Source organism: Leucopleurus acutus, assembly GCF_964270905.1.
Source record: "Leucopleurus acutus genome assembly, chromosome: 8".
Classification (NCBI taxonomy): domain Eukaryota; kingdom Metazoa; phylum Chordata; class Mammalia; order Artiodactyla; family Delphinidae; genus Leucopleurus; species Leucopleurus acutus.
In genome coordinates, this window is record NC_139151.1 from 94789482 (window position 1) to 94806991 (window position 17510).

The window sequence follows — 17510 nt, forward strand, 5'->3', positions numbered from 1 at the left end:
ACCTCCCCTGGGGTGGTTCTGAATTCAGCCCCCCAGGTACAGGCAGGGAGGTGTGCCTGTCAGGAGGGTCAGCCTGTATATTTTTCGCTCTTGCTGTGGGAACCAGCTCACGAGAGAGCCGCCGAGACCCGCGTGTGCAGGGCTGGGCCCCTCCCTGCGACTGGTCACAAGTAGCAGTCTGTCTGATGGTCCCTGTGTGCCGTCAGGTGCTCCAGGTAGAAGGGGTGTGTCTGCTCGGGTAGCCTGCCTTGGGGCGCTGAGAGGACGGCAGGGCTGGTCGCCCAGGTAGATCTGCTCTGCATCACCTGGGCTTGTCTGTCCCGGAGCCATCCCTTCCCTCCCTTCTCCAGCCTGTCAGCTTCCCCCTCTATGACCTAAAGCTGCAGATTCCAGCAGGCCCACAAGGTGGCCCCAAGCAGCTCAGAAATGGCCGCATGGAGGCGGGAACTCAGGGCGGCCAAGAGCATCATAGTACCTTTTGGCAGGTGTCGCTCTTCGAGCTTCGCAGAGTGCCTTTCTGTCTGTCCTCCTGTGTAGTCTGAACAACCCTGCTAGGTCGGCAAGTGGTCGGGGAGGTAGGCAGAGCAGTTGTTACCTTTGCTTTGCAGAAACTGAGCCGCAGAGAGAGGAAGTGAGCCCTTGGGTCGACGTGCCATCCCTGGGGCTGGGGTCCCACTAGAAAGTTGCTGTTCCTGTACAAGGAAGGGGGCCTGGGGACCTGGGCACTGTTCATGCTCACCTGTCTCCCCAGGCGTGCCTGGCCCAAGCACCTCAGGGATCTAGGGAGCAGGTGCTTCTCTACGGGTGGGGGGGCGGGGGCAGGTGCCGAACGAGGCTGAGGGGTAGCAGGGTGGGGGGAGGCTAGGTAACTTTGGGGGGTGCATCCGAGCCCAGGGCTGCCTTCTTTCTCGCAGTTGTAATCAATTGCCCTTCTTTGTTTTTTTGTCCCCCAAGATGATGAAGATGAGGAGACGCCCGGGCCCTCGAGGCAGCCCCTCCGGGGGCCCCTGCAGCCGTCGCCAGAGGAAGAGGCCTGCCTGGCCAGGCCCGCCCTGCTCCTCTCTTCTTCCTCCTCTGACCAGTCCGAGACAGTGGGCCGCAAGCCCGAGGCCCTGCCCCGGCCCTCGCCTCAGGCCCAGGCCACCTGCAGGGCCCCTCGGCCGCACCCCGGCCCACCCAGCACAGGCCTAGACTGGCAGCTGTTCCACACCCACACCCAGCAGACTGAGGTGTTTCGGCAGTTCTGCCAGGAGCTGGTGACCGTGCACCGGGACATGGCAAGCGGCATGCAGGCCATCGGCCAGGCCATGGCCGAGCTGACCAGCCGTGTCAGCCAGATGTGCCAGACGCTGACAGAGATCCGGGATGGGGTCCAGGCATCTCAGCGGGGGCCTGACGGGGCAGCGCCCGCAGGCTCCACCCCCCGGGCCGAGGCTCCCCCAGCGGAGCCCCCAGAGGCGCCCCCAGCGCCGGCCCACGCACGGACTACCAGGTCTCGGAAGAGAAAGCACAGTTTGTAAGCCGGCCAGTCTGCGCTGGGAGGAAGAGAGATGGAGGAGGGGTGTCTGGCCCTGAGACAGGGGCCAGTCTCTTGTGTCCAAGATCGAAGACCCTTGTAGGGTGTTGGGGGGACTGTCATCTCCTCACTGCGTACAGGTTGGCTGCCCTGGGCTCAGCCCTGCTCCCTCATCTTTGGCAGGTGCTCAAGATGCAGGAGAAGCTGCCTGCCTGATGCTTGCTTGGCCTGAGGGTCGGCCTCCTCTTGGTCTGCACCCCACAGCAGCAGGCCTTGCAGGGAAAGGGGGAGCGAGAGTGGGGGGCATCCGAATGGAATCCCGCTCTCCGTCCTCAGGGCTGCCGCATCAGCCTCCCCGGCCCTGAGGCTGCTGCTTTCGAGGAGGGTGAGGCCTGAGAATGGGCAAGCAGAGCTCAGCCCTTCCAGGAGGGGTCTGTCCTCCCCTCCCCCAGGGCTCTGAGCCCCGGTGGGTGGCGCCCCAGCCTTGGCCTTCCGCTTGCCCTCGCTCGTGTGCTCAGCTGCCATGCTTGCCTTTTGTGGAGCCGGGAGAAGAGGGGGGTGACGTCGGAGGAAGGGGAAGACTACCTGGCATTCTTAGAGCACTTTATGTTTCTCCCTGCGCTCGCAGACGTGTGATCTCAGTGGGTCCTCAGGACAGTGGGAGAGGCAGCCACGTCGGGTACTGTGATCAACTTTATTACCATCGTCATCTGCATTTCATACAAATGAAACAGTAGTCGGTCGCGGGGCCAGGACTGGAAGCCAGGTCTGTGGATATTTCCAGCTCCCCTGTCAGAGACCAGCTGTGGGACTTGGGAGGGGGGTTGCTCCTGCCCCTGCCCAGCTCTTCGGGGTTTCAGTGGGAGGCCACAGCAGCGTTCAGGGCGCGGGTCCACCCCACCCCGCCCCGGCACGAAGGCTGGCAGCCAGTGGCTGGGGAGAAGTAGGGCCTAGGTCTCGGGATCCAGAAGGCGAGCCCTCCTCTGGCCCCTCCCAAGCCCAGCAGGGCTCCTGTCCCGTTCCAGGTCCCAGCATGCCTTGCCTCTGCTTGCTTGGGCTGCGTATGCATTAGCTACACACATCTCGAAGCTTCGTGTTTGGGTTTGGAGTGTGGGGAGAGAGCCCGGTTCTTAGAGTTAGGGCGGGAGGCGGGGAGTGGCGGATGCAAGCTCAGCTCTGACGTGGGTGCAGCTCAGCTGTGTGTCCTCTTTGCTCCCTGGCCTGAGGCTGACTCATATCCCAACCCTCCATCCTGCCACACCTGCCCCCTAGAGCCAGAGTTGGGTGGGGGCTGGGAGGACTGCTATGCCCAGGGCCTGCTGCCGCCATTCCTGGAGTCCTGCTTCTCACCCCAGCCCAAGCTTAGCCCCGTGGCGGGAGAATGGAGGGCAACTGCAACGTCCCTGTGTCCTGGGCTCCTTCTCCCAGCCTGTGGTTCTCTGGGGGTTCCTGCTCCCCCTGTCCGACAGCCCGATGGCTTGACTATTGCCTGGCATTGCCTTGCCCTCCGATGCTGGAATCAAAGATTGCCTTCCCAAGTATTTTTGTTAAGATGGCAATAAAAAGAAATTGATCTCACACTTGGAACACACCCGGTCTCCAGGATCTTTCTTTGGTGTATATTCTCTTTCTTCGCTTCCTGTGGAAACCTCGAGGCCCCCAAAGCAGGGGTTAGATGACCGAGGAGAAGTGTGTTGCTGAGGGAGACTCAAGTGCCCCTGGTACTTCCCAGATCTCATCAGCTCTCAGATGCCCTGTGTTCAGCACCCTTAGGGGAAAGGAAAGGAAAGGAACTGATGGGCCGAGGTGGACAAAGCATCCACGTATGAAACCGTTTCACTATGTTTAGCTTCTCTGCAAATCGAAAGTGAGATGTCGCTCAATGAATTCTACCTTTTTTTCCCTAAAGGTATGTCAGGGGTCCTGGGGAAAAACCCCACCATTTCTGGCAGGAGACTGCAGAAGGGTCAGGGGCTGTCCACTTGCCAGGGTACTTCAGGGACCACCCTGAGGCACTCACCTTTTTTTTGGTCACCTCCCCACTGATCTGGGTATCTGACTGTCACAGGTAAGGCCCTGCCCACCTAGAGTTGAGGCTTCTCAAAGTAATTGAAATGGCTTCCTCTGGCTCCCCTTGAGAGTCTCCTCAGCAGGAAGGGGACCCCCTGATCCGTGCATTGCCCTGGCTTGCTTCCAGTCACAGGGAGAGGTTCTCCCAGGCAGGAAATACCCATGTCCTGACCAGGGATCCATCCGCTTTCTGGAAGATTCCAGCCTGCTTTAACCAGACCTGGGAATCCAGGTCATCCTCTGCCATTCTTGACCAAAAAGCATGGTCCTGGAAATCAAGATTTTCCGATCTCCAGGAGATACAGAGGTTCTGTGAAGCCGGGCCTAGGGTCTTTCCCACCAAGGTCAGGGTACTAAGCAGTGACTGGCTGGCCTCTCCCTCTGGTCCTGGGGAGGGAAAGGGGCCAAGTTGAAAGCAAAGGGGACAGAGAGATGAAGAGACTTGTCAACTTCAGATGGAAAAGATTTCAGTTTCTTTTTCTTGGCTTCAGTGGGGATTGTGGGGCTAGCACGTCAAACAGGAAGGTGAAACTGGAGCCGGTGGATGGAAATGAATGGGCAGCCAATTTCAGCTTAAGATGGGGACATCCCCCACTAAGAGTCTGAGGCCTCCAGCCATGCCAAGGGCTGGCTGTGTGGTGTTCTGTTAGAGTCCGGGTGACCATCTAGTGGGTGGATGCATGACCCAAAGACCTTCCCAGCCCAGAGACCTCAATGCATGTGAAGATACAGAGCCCAGCCTCTTCTTGGTCAGTCTTTCCTCATCTCTGCCTCAGTGACTGGGGCAGCTTCCTTTCCATCGGAGGCATAGCCACTGAGTGAGGGTGTCTGAGCCCGGCCTTTGTCTATCCCTTCCAACAAAATGGAGGCCCCTTGGGTTATTTTCCTCTCTTGAGTTGGAACTGATAGCCATTTCCTGGCCCAGCTAGAAAATATGGTGCACTGGATAAGACACAGTGGATGAGGTCTGAAAAGTGTTGTCTTCGTGCTTATCTAGCCAATACCCAAAGTCAGCAAAGAGTTTGGAATAAAAACAATCCATTATCATCGTGAAAGTTTCAGTCCAGAACCACCCCTCCTCCACCACTCCCCGCCCACCCCCTCGATTGCTTCAAAGGGTCTGATTCGAAAAGCTATCAAATAAGCACCAGTGTTTACAGACCAGCCTGTGCTATGCATTTTCCATCCCCCTTCTGACATACTCTGTGCCTTCCCTCCAATGAAGTAGTGACCTGGAAACTACTTCAAATAGAAAGATTTTTCACTCCCTGGAAGCCTTCTGTTCCGGGAAGGGCTCTTGTTCACCCACAGCCGTGTAATGGGACAGGCAGGCCTCCTCATACAGGGACTGTTGTGTGGGAACAGGATTCTTGGAGTGGATCAAGCCATTGGGTGTTACTGCAAAATACTTACAATGGGGAGACCTGACTAGAAGTAATTGGGGTTGGGACTTAGCTGGCTCCATTTAGCTTTACCTCAAAAATGACGTAGCATAAACATCTTCTCAGGGAAGATGTTATGATTCACTGAGAGTTGCCATATATAGCTTATTTCAAATGCCAACTTTCAGAACAACCCAGTACAACTGGATGCTGAACCAATTTTGATCTTTGGAGATACTTCGTGATCCATACAAAGATTTGGAGCTCTCTTCCTAAATATTTTTAAAAATTTTATTGAAGTCTAGTTGATTTATAGTGTTGTGTTCATTTCTGCTGTACAGCAAAAGTGATTCAGTTATACAGATATACATTCTTATTCTTTTCCATGACTGTTTATCACAGGATATTGAGTATAGTTCCCTGTGCTATACAGGAGGACCTCTATTCCTAAATATTGATTCTTGTTGGATAGGAAAACACCAGAAGTTGGAAGGGGAGATTGACTTGAATCTTTCTAAACCTTCTGACGTCCTCATCCAAGTTGCTCTTTGGAATACATCCCTGATAGTTACGTGTTTCTCATCTACCTTTTTTCTCTTTAAGTTGAGTGCCAGAGAAAACAATTATAGCTTTTAGAGCCTGACAGCTGTTTAGAGACTGAAGAAAGAAAAGACTGTATTCTTCTTTCCTTGTGCTCTATGATTTAAGTGATTCTTGTTAGAAAAAACATGAATGATGGTTTGCCTTCTGTGTCTGGGAATAGCAAAGTTTGGATCTAACTCAGTTCCATGCTGTGCTCACCACTAGGTCAATTCCCAGACTCTTGCTAAACTGGGGACTAGAAAATAGTTTGCACATTCAGAAGAAATCTCACGTATGAAGAAAAGGCAGACTTCCGCAGTTGGAGAGTTGAGATTGTATGTGAGGGGCACTATGCCTGGGGTACCACAAATGTAGATTCCCAATGCTGCTGGCCACCATGACCGTCACCACTGCCACCCTGTACTGGAATTGGCGTTGGTGTATGTCTTTTCCTTTTTTAGGGGGTGGGGGAGAGGGAGTAACGGTAATAATTGCTTATTGAGGAAGACTTGGAAAGTACAGAAAATTACAAAGAAGTAGAACCATGTATAATGGATAATCACTGTTAAAACAGTGGTGTGTTTCCTTCAAGCAGTTTACCCAGGCTTGTTTGTAAAGCATGGTTAGAACCATAATATAAATAGCTTTGAGTCCTGTTGTTCCCACTCTGCTTTATATCAGGACCATTTTTCCATGTCATGAAAGATTCTTTGAAAACATTTTTCTGTAGATGAGTAACATTCCTTTGTACAAATATACCATGGTTTATTCAGTTGTTTCTCTAGTATCAGAAGTTTAGATGTTCTAGCTTTTGCTCCATTACAAACAGTGGAACAGTCAGCGTGGCGGTATGCGTTTTGCATTCTTGTTCCACACCTTAACGTTCTGGTGTTCTTTTTTAAATTCTACAAATATTGTGGAAAACCCCAAATGAAATAAAATTTACCATTTTAACCATTTTTAAGTGTAAAGTTCAGTGGTATTAAGTACATTCACACTGTTGGGCAACCATCACCATTATCCCTCCCCATAACTCTTTCCATCTTCCCCAACTGAAGCTCTGTTCCCATTCAACGCTAGCTCCCTATTCCCCCTCCCCCATCCCCTGGCAACCACCATCCTACTTTCTGTCTCTGTGAATTTGACTACTCATATAAGTGGGATCCTGTAGTATTTGTTGTTTTATGACTGGCTTATTTCACTTAGTATGTGTCGTCAAGGATCATTCATGTTGTAGCGTGGGTCAGAGTTTCCTTCCTATTTATGGCTGACTAATATCCCATTGGGTGTATATTACCACATCTTATTTATCCATTCATCCATCAGTTGACACTTGGGTTGCTTCCACCTTTGACTATTGTGAATAATGCTGCTGTGAACGTGAATGAAGAAATACTTGTTCGAGTCCATGTTGCCAAGTCGTTTCCCAAAGTGTCGTGCCAGCTTATGCCCCACCATTAGTATGGGAGACCCTAGTCTTGCCACCTTTACCAATACAGAGCTTACAATGTAAAAAAGTTCTCTGTGCCAACAAGACAATGTGCTGCTTTGTGCCTCTTTTCTTATTAGTGATGCTGAATCCTTTCATTTGTTCATTATCCATTTGGATTTATTTTTGTGAATTATTGTTTCCCTTGGACTGCTCCAAGTACAGTTCTTTGGGCTGTGCCAGTCGCACAGACTTTGATTTCTTCCCTGGCTTTTGAGACAACTCATAGCATAAGGAAAAGAAGTTTGTTTTTGACTACAAATTTCCTAGGCACTTGGATACCACAGAACCCTAAAACTCCAAATAATTTCCTCTTGCCTGTTTGATCTGTACATCTCCACCTCTCTACAGATATTGCATCATCTCACCTTTTGGAGGCGAGTGAGGTGGCAGGTTGGATATCGGAAATGTCATTTCAGGGAGAATGGGTGAGGTCCATAGATTCTGAGGGTCTGACAGAACTTTAAATGTTATCTGGGCATTGCTGAGTTGGTGCTTTACATGCCCACATAGGAGCCGTGAGTCCTAGTGAGAAAAGCATGGACCTCAATGCTCAGTCTCCCATTTATTAGCTGTGTGACCTTAGGCAAGTCACCTAGCCTCTCTGAGCCTCAGTTTCCTGACCTTCAAATGACCTGGATTGACCTGTGGCTGCTCACATCTCCTTGCCTTTCCCTGCCTCCCCGGTCCCCACTGGACCCTCTATTTGTAAAGATGTTGATCTTCAGCATTGGTTAATTGATCTCGTGGGCACCCTTTTCACATAGGCTTTGTGACATTCTGAGAACAGTTCAAGGATCTCGCCCTTACCACCATCAGAGGCCTGCGGGTATCTGGGAATGCCCGCGGTTAAAAGTTAGGCAAGAATCGTTTTCCAATCACCTGTATATCTGGTATTGAACCTCGTATTTACCAGAACCTAGGAGGCAGGAAGGGCAGGTGTCATTTCCAGTCCCAGAAAACAGAGATTCTTAGAGGTTCAAAGGCTTGCTTGAAGTCCACAGAACAGTGAGACAAGGGACTGGCTCCAGCTGGAGTGCCTTTCCTCGGCAGGGAAGCCGCTCTGTAGACTTTTGCAGATACCCGCACGCTCATAGGCGGCTAGCCGCTGGCACCTGCCCGGCACCGCGCCTGGTACCGGCAGGCACTCGCCAAAGAGTGGCCCGCGCGTTCTTACCTGTCCCCCTCGCCCCCAGGTACGTGGTCATCTCCCGGGAGGAGAGGGAGCAGAATCTGCTGGCGTTCCAGCACAGCGAGTGCATCTACTTTCGGGCGTGCCGGGACATCCGGCCCGGGGAGCGGCTGCGGGTCTGGTACAGCGAAGACTACATGAAGCGCCTGCACAGCATGTCCCAAGAGACCATCCACCGCAACCTGGCCAGGGGTGAGTGCCCACACCCAAGGGAGGGCCACGCCCACTGCCAAGCCCCAGGGGAGGCCAGAAACGCTTCTCTAGGAGCTTCCTAGGAAAACCGATGGGAAATACAGTACACCAGCAATGGGGAGACCCAGAGGGACTCGGGAACTGATGGGCTAGGTAGGAGCAGCCGCTCTGGCACCGGCTGTGGCCACCCGGTGTGTCCTCCTCCCTCAGACATGGTCAGAAGCCCTATTATAGACGTTTCAGAGGATCAGGGAGAGAGACAATTCTCCAATGCCAAGCATATAAGTTTAATCAAAATTGAATCTGTTTCCCCGACTCAAATTGATGGAAGGATGTTGTGAACTGCCACTGGCTCAATAATAGGTGACATTTGCTAAGTACTTAGTACGTGCTAAGCAGGTTTTCTATGGTGTCCCATGTAATCGTCCTAGGAGCACCTGCCCGATGAGTGCCCAGTGAGAATTAGATGGGTAATCTACGTAACACATTAGAACAACGTCTGTCGTGACCATCGTAAGCCCTCAGCTGTGAACTTTAATACTAATGATAGCATGTGGATTACTATCCCCACCTTACAAATGTAGAAACCGAGCATCAGATAAACACAGTGACTCCCCCAGAACCCCATGGCAAGCAGGGGCAGAGCTAGGTTCCTAACCCGCATCTGTCTGAGTCCAGGGTCTAAGCTCTAACCTACAGTGTTATAAGGCCTCCCAGACAAAACTAGTTTCTTCCCTGCTTCCTCCTGGTCTCATTCCTGGCAGTCCTAATGATATGCTGTGAAAGAACAATCTCTGTTAGGAGAAGAAGATTGGAGGGAGGTGGGTGGTGGCCTGGTGGGTGGGTATCCATCCAGGCTCCATTTAACTGAGTCATTTGAAAGTGGTTTAAAATACTCCCCAGCTCCTAGGCCTTTCTTACCTCTTTACTCCATCCTCAGCCATGCCAGGGCAAACGGGTGAGCCCAAGGTCCTTTTTCCAGCAGGACCTTCCTTACACTAAAACCACATATCCAAAGACCCAGAGTCCATCTGGTCCCGGGAACCAAGCCTATACCCAAGCCCCACCATATCATGTTTCTGACCAATCTACTTATTGGAAGTAAAGCTTCATTTAGAGCATGAGGGGAAGAGATGAAAAGGGGGTAAGAGTGACCCATTGGAAGTAAGCTGTCTTCAAAACCAAAACAGAGCAAAGCGAATTGTGGACATTGAGTGCACAACTGCTGCCTGACTTGGTAAAAGGTATCTGGTGATTGGATGAGCAGTGAAAGGAGACCCAATAGATACCCTCATCTCTTGTTTTCTTTGGAGCTGGGTGTTAGGCACATACATGCCGATTATACTTGGGAAGGCATGTTTCTGTGACATGATTGCCGTGGTTTCCACTTGACTTCTGGAGATGCCATGTAAAAAAGTGTCTGATGCATAGTACATCCTCCATAAATCTTGGTTGAATGGATAAAAGAAGAAATGAATGAAGACCACCGAGAAATCTCCAAAAGAATCATATCACCAGAAGAAGAGAAAACCAAGAGAAGTCATATCCGAGGACATGGGTTCCATCCCTTGGCCATGATCTTCTTGAATTCTTCTGGATTTGTAATGTCCTTTCTTCCCCGTGTCTACTCCAGAGCACCTCAAGCTGCTTCATCCTCAGAGAGCCCTGAGACCCAAGGGGAGCGCTCAGAGAAGGGCATCAGCTTTCAGGAGTGGTTCAAAGGAGCGTGGCAGACAGACTTGAAATGAGATAAACCAAGATGTGTGAAGATACAGGAGGAAGGAGTGTCTATTCCTGGCCAGGCTGAGAAGTAGGAAACACGAAGGAAACTGGAAGCCACCCATGGGGCAGGGCCAGAGCAGAGGGTGGACTTGGCCGTAAAGCCCTTGGGAAGCAGCCGTGGAGCTCAGTGGCCTTTAGACGTGTGTCCCTGTAGCCTGTAGCTTTGGCAGACTCTGACACGGTTAGTGGTGTCTTAGATCTGTGTGCCAGTTCTGCTCTGTAGGGGGCATTCCCCACGCTCAACCACTCAAGGTCTTACGTGGGAGGAGGCTTCTTTGGAATTGGAGGCTGGAGCCTTGGTGAAGTCCAGAGCATGACTTATGAGCTCTTATTAAGTAGAGACATTAGTTGGAGCCCAGAACTGCTTCCTGAAGAGTATAAATTATTCCTCTGTGGTTATCTTTTAAGGATAGGATGCATCTAATACATGTATTCAAAGAATTTATGTTTTTTGTCTACTTTGGGTCATTGATTTTCTTTGTGGTCTTTCCCTCATGTTTTATGGAGGCTTTAGAATCAATTTCATACTGCTTAAAGATTTTTTTTTGACCCATAGATTTTTCCGGGAGCCTTGAGCCCAAAGAAATCACCTGCTCATCCTAGGAAATTTGAATAACCTTGTCCTTGAGTACAGATGCATGAGGAATCCCCGGTGATGCGTATCCTGGACCTCCTGAGATCCTCAGCTATTTGCTGCCTGATTGGTCCATGAGAAAGTGAAAGGGTGGCCTTTGACTTTCAGAGATTCTGATGGGCAAGTGTCTGACCTGTAAGGCGAACAAGTTGCATTTTTGAAAAGTTCTCTTCATCTCCACCCTCAGATGTTATAGAAACAAGGCTGTGGGGAGCCGCCTGAGTTTCAGGAGTCTTGGAGCCTTCAGGAGATAAGGTCATTCCTTAGGTGTTCGTGTGAGGACAGAAAAGGATCATCCTGAATAGGCTGCTCCCTTCTGTGCTGTGACCTGTGGGAAACCTGGAGTCACACACGGGCCAGGGTCTATCACCCCTTGCCAGCTGTGGGATGCCAAGGCTTGGTCACAGCATGGAACATCTGGATTGCTCATGGAGAGCCCTTGGTCTTCACTCGGAGGCCTTGAGCAAACGCAGCTCTCAGAAGCCTAATGACAACATATATTCAGGCCAAGACGTTGGTCAGAGTCACATCTCCCAGGGCCCCGCCCCTGATCTAGGAAGCCTTTGAGAGTTCTAGCTCCATAGACGGCTGTCAGGACCTTCTGAGGGTCCCTCTTAGCACCTGTCGCCCCAGGCAGCATCTATACATCTATAGCAATTTATGCAACTGTGTTGGCCATTTGGAAAAATCAGGCTAACATAATATATTGCTGGGGTGTTCACCAAGGTCTTTGACGTCATTTACATGATAGAAATAGAAAAGGAAATGTCCTTAGAATTGTCAGGTAAGGACACACAGCTACTGTAGTTGGAGCGTGTGTTGGGTCCGCGTGGGCGTGTCGTGCTTTATCGTGCTGGGGGGCTGCCATCTTGGAGCTCACAGCCGCTGTTGGTGTGCCCGACTTCCCTTTTCTTCCTGCCTCGGTCATCCGTGAGAGCCACAGAGGTTCAGGCCGTGCTTCCTCACATAATCCAAGGCTTCCGGTTCCTGGGAGAATTAGAAAGGACGGTTGCTATAAGGCAGACTTTGCCCTAACAGGTCTGTCTCCCAGGAGTCAGGGAGGAGGGAGGAGTGGGCCTCAGTGTTTCGTGTGTACCTTTTACCAAGTCGAAGCAGCCATCTTCCGATTGCTGGGACTGGAGGAGCAGCCTGGAGGGGTGGGGACTCCACATGCACTTAGCTGAGCTATGGTACCACCCACCTGGCTAATCACGTGGGATATCATCTTCTAGGACGACAGGATGGCCAGTTCCTTAACTTCCAACTCCCTGCCCCTATAGCGTTTGCTCAACTTATAAACATAGAGCTTCTACACATAAAGCTCCGTGGAAACAGTCTCTTTAAAAAGAGTTCTTCCCACTTTTTCGGGTCCTTTGACTCTAGACCCCGCGGTCCATTGAGTAATCCACCTCCCTTTTTGCCACACCTGCTCCATTAGGCCAGACCCAAAGGGATGTGTCAAGCGACTTCCTGAGAGGAGCGCTTCGTTTTCTGTTGGTTTCTCCTCTTTGGGGCTTTTCCCCACTTCCTCACACCCTGGTTTTCCTTCCTAGGAGAGAAGAAGTTGCAGAGGGAGAAGTCTGAGCAGGCTCTGGATAACCCAGAAGACCTGAGGGGTCCCCTGCAGCTCCCCGTGTTGAGACAGGGCAAAAGTCCCTACAAGCGTGGCTTTGATGAGGGGGACGTGCACCCCCAGGCCAAGAAGAAGAAAATCGACCTCATTTTCAAGGATGTGTTGGAGGCCTCACTGGAATCTGCAAAGGTAGAAGCCCACCAGCTGGCACTGAGCACCTCGCTGGTCATCAGGAAGGTCCCCAAGTACCAGAACGACGCCTACAGTCAGTGTGCAATGACTGTGTCACATGGTGTGCAAAATGTCACCCGGACCCAGGGAGAAGGAGACTGGAAGATCCCCCAAGGGGTTTCCAAGGAGGCAGGCCCACTGGAGGATGAAGAGGAGGAGCCTTCGTCGTTCAAGGCCGACAGTCCCGCCGAGGCCTCCCTTGCATCCGACCCTCACGAGCTGCCCACCACCTCCTTTTGCCCTAACTGTATTCGCCTAAAGAAGAAGGTCCGGGAACTCCAGGCCGAACTAGACATGCTTAAGTCTGGCACGCTTCCTGAGCCCCCCACCTTGCCAGCACAGGTACTGGAGCTCCCCGAATTCTCAGACCCCGCAGGTAAGTTGGTGTGGATGAGACTGTTGTCAGAGGGAAGAGCACGTGGTGGGCAGTGTGGAGGGGGGCCTGGCGCTCCCCAGGGGAGCCACCTTTGGGGAGACCTGGGGCCTGGAGCTCGGAGATGGGTACCGGCCGCAGCGCACGCCCTCGGGTGCCTCCGACAGGCCGCCTTACAGCTCGGGTGGGGCTTTGGGTCTTGCCCTTGTATCCTCCTCGTCAATAAAGGAAGTTCTGCTGCAGGAGGGGTGTGTGCTGTGTTCTTGACCCCTTGCCTTTCTCCAGTGTCTTACCCCAAAGCCCAACTTCCAAACCCCATCTTCCTCTCTCCCAGTCTCAGGCAGGCTGTCCCGTGGGGGAGAGCCCCCGGCCTTACCGACGGGGATACAGGGCATTTAGTTGCCTTCGCTGCTTTCTGTTGGCTGCCTGCATCTTTTAGGGATGCTCAACCACAAGGAGGTTTTCTCAGTATGCACCTGCAGCTGAGTTAGAGAGTTACATAGCACTTCCTATTTTAACCGCACCCCTTAGCTCAGAACGAGGTGTTTCAGATGTTCAAAGCACGCATCTTAACTACACTGCATTCTGATCCCGAAATCACTTGGGGCCCGAGCTCCCTTCATTTGAGGGCAGCGCGCCTTCCCCTGACCGCCTTGGTGGTGGGACGCGTCCCACGTCCTGTCCTTGCTGTGTACCACTATGGAACCTCTGACGTGCTCTGTTGCTCCAGCAGCTCTGCCCTCCTAGTTGTGCTGTTGGGTTGATACAGAACATTTAAGTTCCTTGAGCACCTACTCGTGGAAGGTGAGGGCAGGCAGCCTGGAGCGTGATGGCCCCCGGGGCTGATGCACAGAGAGGGTGAGACATGCGTGGACGACAGGAGTGCTTATGAATGAATTCCAGGCTGGGATTCACTCTGTCATAGGGATCGGCTCCTGTTTCACAGAATGCGACACCTGCCTTTTGGGCCCTATCTCCTTCATTTTGGAAATGTCCGTGTTCTTTCCAGCAGGTGTAACTGTTTCTTTCCCATTTGTCTTCCAGCCTCAGAGAGCATGGTCTCCGGCCCTGCCATCATGGAGGACGACGACCAGGAGGTCGATTCGGCAGACGAATCCGTCTCCAACGATATGATGACGGCCACCGATGAGCCCTCCAAGATGTCGTCGGCCACCGGGCGCCGAATCCGGCGCTTCAAGCAGGAGTGGCTGAAGAAATTCTGGTTCCTGCGGTACTCCCCGACCCTCAACGAGATGTGGTGTCACGTCTGCCGCCAGTACACGGTGCAGTCCTCCCGCACCTCGGCCTTCATCATCGGCTCCAAGCAGTTCAAGATTCACACCATCAAGCTGCACAGCCAGAGCAACCTGCACAAGAAGTGTCTGCAGCTCTACAAGCTCCGCATGCACCCCGAGAAGACGGAGGAGATGTGTCGCAACATGACCCTGCTCTTCAACACCGCCTACCACCTGGCCCTGGAGGGCAGGCCCTACCTGGACTTCCGGCCCCTGGCCGAGCTGCTGCGGAAGTGCGAGCTCAAGGTGGTGGACCAGTACATGAACGAGGGAGACTGTCAGATCCTCATCCACCACATCGCCCGGGCGCTGCGCGAAGACCTGGTGGAGCGCATCCGCCAGTCACCCTGCCTCAGCATCATCCTGGACGGACAGAGCGACGACCTGCTGGCTGACACGGTGGCGGTCTACGTCCAATACACCAGCAGCGACGGGCCCCCGGCCACGGAGTTCCTGTCCCTGCAGGAGCTGGGGTTCTCCAGCACAGAGAGCTATCTGCAGGCGCTTGACCGGGCCTTTTCCGCCTTGGGCATTCGGCTGCAGGATGAGAAGCCCACCGTGGGCTTGGGCATAGACGGGGCCAACGTCACGGCCAGCCTGCGGGCCAGCATGTTCATGACGATACGCAAGACGCTGCCCTGGCTGCTGTGCCTGCCCTTCATGGTGCACCGGCCCCACCTGGAGATCCTGGATGCCATCAGCGGGAAGGAGCTCCCCTGCCTGGAGGAGCTGGAGAACAACCTGAAGCAGCTGCTGAGCTTCTACCGTTACTCGCCACGCCTCCTGTGCGAGCTGCGGTCCACGGCGTCCACCCTCTGCGAGGAGACGGAGTTCCTGGGGGACATCCGGGCTGTGAGGTGGATCATCGGAGAGCAGAACGTCCTCAATGCCCTCATCAAGGACTACCTGGAGGTGGTGGCCCACCTCAAGGATGTCAGCAGCCAGACCCAGAGGGCAGACGCCTCGGCCATCGCACTGGCCCTGCTGCAGTTCCTCATGGACTACCAGTCCATCAAGCTCGTCTACTTCCTCCTGGACGTGATCGCCGTGCTGTCGCGCCTGGCCTACGTCTTCCAGGGCGAGTACCTCCTGGTGTCCCAGGTGGACGACAAGCTCGAGGAGGCCATCCAGGAGATCAGCCGGCTGGCCGACTCTCCGGGGGAGTACCTGCAGGAGTTCGAGGAGAACTTCCGGGAGAGCTTCAACGGGATCTCCGTGAAGAACCTCAGGGTGGCCGAAGCCAAGTTCCAGTCCATCCGGGAGAAGATCTGCCAGAAGACCCAAGTGATCCTGGCTCAGCGGTTCGATTCCCGCAGCCGGATCTTCGTGAAGGCCTGCCAGGTGTTTGACCTGGCCGCCTGGCCCAGGAACAGCGAGGAGCTCATGAGCTACGGCAAGGAGGACATGGTGCAGATCTTTGATCACCTGGAGGCCATCCCCACCTTTTCCCGGGATGTCTGCAGGGAAGGGCTGGACCCCCGGGGGAGTCTGCTGATGGAGTGGCGGGAACTCAAGGCTGATTACTACACCAAAAACGGCTTCAAGGACCTGATCGGCCACATCTGCAAATACAAGCAGAGGTTTCCACTCTTGAACAAGATCATCCAGGTCATCAAAGTCCTCCCCACCTCCACCGCTTGCTGCGAGAAAGGCCGAAACGCCCTGCAGCGAGTCCGCAAAAACCACCGCTCCCGCCTGACCCTGGAGCAGCTCAGCGACCTGTTGACCATCGCTGTCAATGGCCCCCCGATCGCCAACTTTGATGCCAAGCGAGCCCTGGACAGCTGGTTCGAGGAGAAGTCTGGCAACAGTTACACACTGTCGGCCGAGGTCCTTAGCAGGATGTCTGCGCTGGAACAGAAGCCAGTGCTTCAGACCGTGGACCACGGGTCAGAGTTTTACCCGGATATTTAGGGAGCCGGATCGCAGAGTTCACTAAGCTGTTGAATATTTTTTTAACCTATACTCATAAGCTTTGATACATTATATAAATATATATTATATTATATATATATATATACATATATATATACATATACATATATATATATATATATATATATATATATATATATAAACCCACACTGAAAAAATGTTAAGAACCAAGGTGACACGTCCACCAGAAGCTACTGGGAAAGGAATAACGTCAGAAACTGACTCTCGTCTACAAAATTTGGCAGCTGCAACACACGTGGAAACTCATTTTCACTCACAGAAGCATGTGCTGGGGCCACACGTGCTCCCACCTCACAGTCAACCAACCGCATAAGCTAAAATGACGGGTCTGTCATCACCTTAGGTAGCTCATTTTGTTTCTGTTCTCGTTCGGGGGTTGAGGGGTTTGGGTTTGGGTGTATGTTCTTGCCTTTTTTTTTTTTTTCTTGTTTGGTTTCATGAGGGGGGTTTCTTGGCCTCTTCATTGACCGGCTGGTCCAGCTGAATCCGATCTCTCATTTGGGATGGGGTGGGCTGTGTATCTGGATCGGGGTATTTGACTTTTCCCTCTCCCACCCAACTTCAGCTTGAGAGATTTTCATTCATTTCCTGACCAGCGTTCCTTCACTGTCTCGAAACAAAAGTGTCGGTCAGACTGTGACACCCACCACTCCCTACCCGTGTCGCTTGTCCTGTCCCTTGTCTGTTGAATCCCTCCTTCCAGACCCCTGGATCCTAAACATTTTCCCTGTTATACTGAAGGCAAAATCGCCTTACACCGAGCTTGAAATCCCGGGGACGGGGTGGGGGTGGGGCGTGAGCGCCTCGCCCTCCTGTTTGACCTGGTGTGGGATAACATAATATAATTCCATTCAGATCCAGGGAATATGGGGGGAATGAAGAGCCAAAAAGTCTATACCCCAGTAGGGCAGCAATTTTTGGCTAAAAACAAGTAAAATGAAAAGTATGTAATCAATTTACATGAATTATTTATACTCTGTCTTTATAATCATATAATGTGTTTGGGGGTATTTTATTTTCCCTTTAATAATCAAGAAATGCCTGCTAGAGTTCGGTGGCAGGAGATGTCAATGCAGGTTGTGCCCTGGGTTATGCGTAACTCCGATGAGAGTCTCTAGAGGTTGGGTCCTTTTGCAGTAAGGCTGATGACGAGCCCTGCAGCCTGGCAGGAAGGTAGTGGGAAAGTGGGTAATGCATCTATGCCGGCGAACGCTTCCTTTTTTGAACAGGGTAGAGACGTCCT

The 17510-nt window shown here is 52.5% G+C and overlaps 1 protein-coding gene across 1 annotated transcript in view; it reads left to right on the top strand.

Annotated features, from left to right (window-relative positions):
* The window catches only part of PRDM11 (PR/SET domain 11), a gene marked incomplete at its 3' end in the record, with an annotated part of 48410 nt that extends 32185 nt beyond the window's left edge, over positions 1-16225 (top strand). Inside the window, exons 6-8 of the mRNA XM_082845835.1 lie at positions 8236-8423; positions 12393-13019; positions 14061-16225. Of these exons, the coding sequence (XP_082701961.1) occupies positions 8236-8423; positions 12393-13019; positions 14061-16225 (2980 nt within the window). The remainder of the gene's footprint in view (positions 1-8235; positions 8424-12392; positions 13020-14060) is intronic.
* Between the last annotated feature and the right edge of the window lie 1285 nt (positions 16226-17510).